Raw genomic sequence first — 6122 nt, 5'->3', positions numbered from 1 at the left:
TGAATGATGATGATTTCTAATATTGTGTCTGGTTTCATCCATCAGATGTCTGTGATCTCACACTGGACCTAAACACAGTAAACAGACTCCTCTCTCTGTCTGAGGAGAACAGAAAGGTGACATGTAGGAGAGAGGAGCAGCCGTATCCTGATCACCCAGAGAGATTTGAGATCTGTAGACAGGTGCTGTGTAGAGAGGGTCTGACTGGGCGCTGTTACTGGGAGGTGGAGTGGAGTGGGGGGGCTGGTATAGGAGTGACATATAAAGGAATCAGCAGGAGAGGAAGAGGTGATGACTGTTGGCTTGGATGGAATGACAAGTCCTGGTGTCTGACCTGCTCTGACTACAGTTACATTGCCAGGCATAATAATAACTCCACTACCATAGACGTCCCCTCCTCCAGCTGGCATAATAATAACTCCACTACCATAGACGTCCCCTCCTCCAGCTCCCACAGAGTAGGAGTGTATCTGGACTGGTCAGCCGGCACTCTGTCCTTCTATAGAGCCTCCTCTGACACACTGACCCACCTGATCACATTCACCTCCACATTCACTGAGCCCCTCTATCCAGGGTTCTGGGTTTATGATGTTGAATCCTCAGTGTCCCTGAAATAATAACTGGACACACACACACACACACACACACACACACACACACACACACACACACACACACACACTGGACACACACACACTGAACATACACTGAACACATACACACACACACACTGAACATACACTGAACACTCACACGTGACAGGCTTGTAATATTTTCTGATCTTTTACCACTTTGCATTTTTTATGATATATTTTACTGTTTGTGTTTGTACCACAGGAGGTTGGTGGGACCTTATTTAGGGAGGACAGGCTTGTAATGGCTGGAGTGGAATAAGTGGAATGGTATCAAACACGTGGTTTCCATGTGTTCCATTTCATTCACTCTGTTCCAGACATTATTATGAGCCGTCCTCCCCTCAGCAGCCTCCACTGGTATGTACTGTCCTGTATGTGAGAGAGATCCAACAAGGAATTACAATGTATGTATTACTTTTAATACCTGCAAATGACAAATAAACTACTGGAACTCCTTATGAATGTCTGCAGCCGACAAGAGGTGAAAATATTACCTGAATATTCTGCAAAATGTTGATGAAGACGTCACTCAATCCACCCAAAACAACATGCAGTCTTTCCACAAGACTCCCATGAAGTTATAGTGTGACATTATGAGTCGACGTTAAAGTAACATTCTCACAACATACTGCACTTGTTTTATCCTGTTTTAGATGTATCCTCTGTTTAAACATTTAAACTCTTACAATAACACTGTTAAAATACCAATTTGATCATTTCTTGTCTTTTATGTTGGAAAAACAAATTGTACAATTATATGTGGACATACGCTCCATAGTTGTACAAGTATACATGGTTATATTGTACTTTTCATAATAAAACATACTTGAAACAAGAAAAAGCATGTTAATTGTGGAAACAATTTCGTTATTGATTTTTACATTGCTTCTCCCTGTCTCATGTTGACGTTTGGCATGAATCTTGACCTGGAGGCAGGTTGGCATTTATTGTCATGAATCTTGCCCTGGAGGCAGTTCAGCAAAGTATTATATTATATTCCCTAGCTGGCACAGGCACAAAGTAATACAATCAGATTTTAATCCTAACCTCAACCCTAACCACACTGCTAATCCTTCCCTTAAATTAAGACCATAAAACAACATTTTCCACAGCCAATTCTGACTTTGCAGCTGACATATCTAGAGGAAATCGCACAGTTCTGCCTCCAGTACAAAACTGTACTTCATATGTATATACTGTATTCCAGTCATGGTTCATCCTATATAACTACTACTGTACATCTACTATTCTTCAGATATACTACAGATGTACTCCAAATTGTCTATGCATCACATCACAGTACACAGTGTATATATATATATATATATCATTGCTTGTCCTAATATTTTCATTGACTTTTTAGATTTGCCCTCTGTGAGCTGGGAACACAAGCATTGTTAGATATTACTGCACTGTTGGAGCTGGGAACACAAGCATTGTTAGATATTACTGCACTGTTGGAGCTGGGAACACAAGCATTGTTAGATATTACTGCACTGTTGGAGCTGGGAACACAAGCATTGTTAGATATTACTGCACTGTTGGAGCTGGGAACACAAGCATTGTTAGATATTACTGCACTGTTGGAGCTGGGAACACAAGCATTGTTAGATATTACTGCACTGTTGGAACTAGGAACACAAGCATTGTTAGATATTACTGCACTGTTGGAACCAGGAACACAAGCATTTCACTTCACCCACAATAACATCTGATAAATATGTGTATGAAACCAATAAAATAAAATGTGATTGTATTGTTGAAAGTGTTAGATAATTCTCAATCCGTGTTGTGTCTTGTCTAAGAACAGCCCTTAGCCGCGGTACTGTATAATAACCATATATCACACCTCCTCAGGACTTATTGATTTATAAGGCATTATAAAGGTGATTAAAATAATGATACATACGTACTTCATAGAAAACTGTTACCCTTCATATATTCTAACAACTCACATTTTAAGATTCATTATGTCATTTGTTCCATGTTAAGGGCTCTAACATTGGAACAAAACTATTTGTCTCCCTCTTGATGTTGCATGCAGTTCCTCTCTCTCTTCCTGCATTCCTCTAACCCCACCCTCCCTCTAACCCCACCCCTCTGGCAGAACCAGGAAATCCCTCCCCCTTCACAAACTCTCTTCTGAGGAAACGAAACTGATCTGAGTCTCTGTGTCGTCTGTCTGTGTGAGAGTGAACAACCGTCCAAATGGCTCAACAGGGAGTTCTGCTGGACCAGGACCAGTTCTGTTGTTCTGTCTGTCTGGATCTACTGAAGGAACCAGTCACCATCCCCTGTGGACACAGTTACTGTAGGAGCTGTATTGAGGGCTGCTGGGATCAGGATGTTCTGAAAGGGGTCTATAGCTGTCCTCAGTGCAGACAGACCTTCAGTCCGAGGCCTACGCTGAGTAAAAATAACATGTTGGCTGAGGTGGTGGAGAAACTGAAGAAGACAGGACTCCAGGCTGCTCCCCCTCCTGCTCTGTGCTATGCTGGACCTAGAGATGTGGCGTGTGATGTCTGCACTGGGACCAGAAAGCAGAAAGCCCTCATGTCCTGTCTGGTGTGTCTGGCCTCTTACTGTGAGACTCACCTCCAATCTCACTACGAATCTCCTGCTTTGAAGAAGCACAAGCTGGTCAAAGCCACCGCACAACTACAGGAGAAGATCTGCTCTCATCATGACAAACTGCTGGAGGTTTACTGTCGTACCGATCAGCAGTGTATCTGTCTGATGTGTACAATGGACGAACATAAAGGCCATGATACAGTGTCAGCTGCAGCAGAGAGGACTGAGAAACAGGTAAGACCAGAACAACTTGTTGGTGACTGTCTGATAAACAAAGAATTAAAGATACAGTAGGAACTAAGGCTGTTTGAATATGAGATCATTCAAATGAAATGGATCCTCAGCAGAACAAATATGAACACAAACCTTGAGTATATAGATATGTCAACCCAGATTCTCCAGATGTATCACCATTTTATAATGTCAAACACTATTATCATTCTGAATGCCCTTTTATGAGTCCAAAGTTCAGTCTCAACCTGTTGATACATGTAGTCCTACCATAAAAACTATAATCATTCACATAGCAACAAATAAATATCATTTAGTAAATGGACCATCCATTTTTTAGACCTTCCTCTCTATGGGCCCTATGTCACATTACTATACTATTGATCTACTGGACTAATAAAGCTTGATAGCTCATTGAAGAGTGATTCTCCACAGAGGCAGCTGGGGATGAGTCAGCAGAAGGTCCAGCAGAGATTCCAGGAGAGAGAGAAGGAGCTGAAGGAGCTCCAACAGGCTGTGGAGTCTCTCAAGGTGAGTATTGTTGACCAGAGGAGACACACCATTTCACCTGTCTCCTCCAGTCAGAGAGAGAGAGAGAGAGAGAGGAAGAGGGGCCCCTATCCAATCCCACTGACCCCACTGTTGGGAACAGGTTGTCACTGCTGAGGCAGTGAAGAAAGTAGAGGAGGATGGGTCAAGGCTGAGGGATCCTGAGAGGATCCCTGTGAGTAGTAGATCTGTGACAGCACAGAGGGATGGGCCAACCAGTGATATATGCTTCAGTAAGGTTGGCTTCTTAGTGTTCATAGCAAATGGTTATCAACTGTACCGCAGAAATGGAATGTAAATCACAGAAAAAAATATGTTTTGGTGGCAGCTGCAGAGAAGTATTTGGTCATACTAGATTTGACTTCAGAAGAGTTCCAGGGTGTGTTGAGTGGTGGTGTCCCCGTCCTCCCAGGCCGTTGGCCTGGTTACAGGAGCAGATAGGGTCAAAGTAGTGGAATGGGGTAGTGGGTTTTAATGAGTGTAGGGTTAGTTGGCCTGGTGCAGGAGCAGATAGGGTCAAAGTAGTGGAATGGGGTAGTGGGTTTTAATGAGTGTAGGGTTAGTTGGCCTGGTGCAGGAGCAGATAGGGTCAAAGTAGTGGAATGGGGTAGTGGGTTTTAATGAGTGTAGGGTTAGTTGGCCTGGTGCAGGAGCAGATAGGGTCAAAGTAGTGGAATGGGGTAGTGGGTTTTAATGAGTGTTGGGTTAGTTGGCCTGGTGCAGTAGCAGATAGGGTCAAAGTAGTGGAATGGGGTAGTGGGTTTTAATGAGTGTAGGGTTAGTTAGAAGGATGTTTTTTAGTATTATCATAATTTCCCCTTTTCCCATTTTGTATCCCATAATATCATGGATTTATATTATAGTCCAGTTGAGGCAGGTGAGATGCCTTTGGATATACGACGTAATAAATTGTCATTAGCTTATTGGGTTGAAAGGCTGTGAGGCTGAGCATCCCACTGCTACTGTTCTAGATGACTGTTGGGAATATACTAGTAGACAAGGCAGTGGTTTTGGTTGGACAGTTGGAAAGCTTGCTGATGAGAGTAGTTTCAGGGAGTTGGAGGTTGGCCCTTTCTGTGGTGATAGGGGATGTTCCTCCATGGTTACTCCCAGATCCTGTTGTTGATCTAACCTTGGTAGACAAAAGGAAAAGATTGGGTCAGAAGTCAGTGATAAAGGGAAACTGGTTGACAATTACATTGGTAGAAGTTGTTATGCTTTTTTTACCTCTTTTCACAGATGGATCCAAGGGCCCAGATAGTGGGCCCACAGGAGCAGGTGTTTACCTTCCTGAATGTGATGTGCAGATATGTAGAAGACTAACAGATGAACTGTCAGTGTACTCAGTTGAACTGTTGGTGATAATAGTTGTCCTCCAGTGGGTGGAGGACGTACAACCTGTTAGAGTTATAGTATCCTCAGATTCTCTGTCTGTATTGAATAGTTTATCATCTGGTAAATCTATTAGGAGTGACCTACTATTGGAGGTATTAATGTTATTATGGAGAATTGAGAGAATGGGTCTAGTAGTGAGATTCTGCTGGGTCCCAGCACATTCAGGTGTGGAATGGAATGAAATTGTAGACTAGTTAGCTAAAATAACTTTAAAACAAGATATAATATATATTAATGTTCCACTGGGTAGAGGTGAGGACAAATGTGAGATCAGAGACATTTTGATAGATGTGTGGCAGAAGAGATGGGACTCTGAGCACAAGGGACGGCATTTATATGCCCTCCAATGAAAGGTCGGTGGAACAAGGTTCATAGGTCAGATTAGGAAGGAAGAGGTGGTGTTTCCTCGATTGTGTTCTAGGACATTGTACATTGAACTGGTCCTTCCATCTGGTTGGCAGCATGTGAATGGTTTGTGTCTGGAGGGTATTGTCAATGAAACGGTGGAGCATGTGTTGTTATATTGTTGTAAGGATGTTGAAGAGAGGGAAAGATTGAAGTGTAGGGTCATTGAGGTTGGATGGGGTTGGGGGGGTTTGGAGGGGATTTGGGGGATGGGGGAGGGTCTATTAGAAGTTAGTAGGACTCTTTTTTATTTTCTCAGAAGTACTGAGTTAGGTAGGAGGATTTAGAAATGGTGTAAACCGTGATTGAACACACTCCAGCACAGTAGGAGGCGCC

The 6122-nt window shown here is 42.9% G+C and overlaps 2 protein-coding genes across 2 annotated transcripts in view; both read left to right on the top strand.

Annotated features, from left to right (window-relative positions):
• Nucleotides 1–1476, top strand: part of LOC145865969 (NLR family CARD domain-containing protein 3-like) — a 21881-nt gene extending 20405 nt beyond the window's left edge. Inside the window, exon 4 of the mRNA XM_082970861.1 lies at nt 46–1476. Within this exon, the coding sequence (XP_082826987.1) occupies nt 46–617 (572 nt within the window). The 3' untranslated portion in view covers nt 618–1476. The remainder of the gene's footprint in view (nt 1–45) is intronic.
• Nucleotides 1477–2828: 1352 nt separating this feature from the next.
• LOC145865961 (E3 ubiquitin/ISG15 ligase TRIM25-like) lies at nt 2829–4398 on the top strand. The gene is made up of 2 exons (XM_082970853.1): nt 2829–3440; nt 3873–4398. The coding sequence occupies exons 1-2, from the start codon at nt 2844–2846 to the stop codon at nt 4101–4103; spliced, it is 828 nt and encodes a 275-aa protein (XP_082826979.1). The 5' UTR covers nt 2829–2843; the 3' UTR covers nt 4104–4398.
• The last annotated feature ends 1724 nt before the right edge of the window (nt 4399–6122 follow it).

This window comes from Salmo salar, unplaced genomic scaffold (assembly GCF_965601325.2).
Source record: "Salmo salar unplaced genomic scaffold, fSalSal1 ptg000005l, whole genome shotgun sequence".
NCBI lineage: Eukaryota > Metazoa > Chordata > Actinopteri > Salmoniformes > Salmonidae > Salmo > Salmo salar.
This window is presented reverse-complemented; position numbering and strand designations above follow the sequence as displayed.

Bases quoted from the DNA above. Each gene is read 5' to 3' on its own strand.
- LOC145865961 (XM_082970853.1), top strand. From the start codon at position 2,844: ATGGCTCAACAGGGAGTTCTGCTGGACCAGGACCAGTTCTGTTGTTCT. The intron at 3,441-3,872 runs GTAAGACCAGAA...GATTCTCCACAG, and splicing joins CAGAGAGGACTGAGAAACAG to AGGCAGCTGGGGATGAGTCA.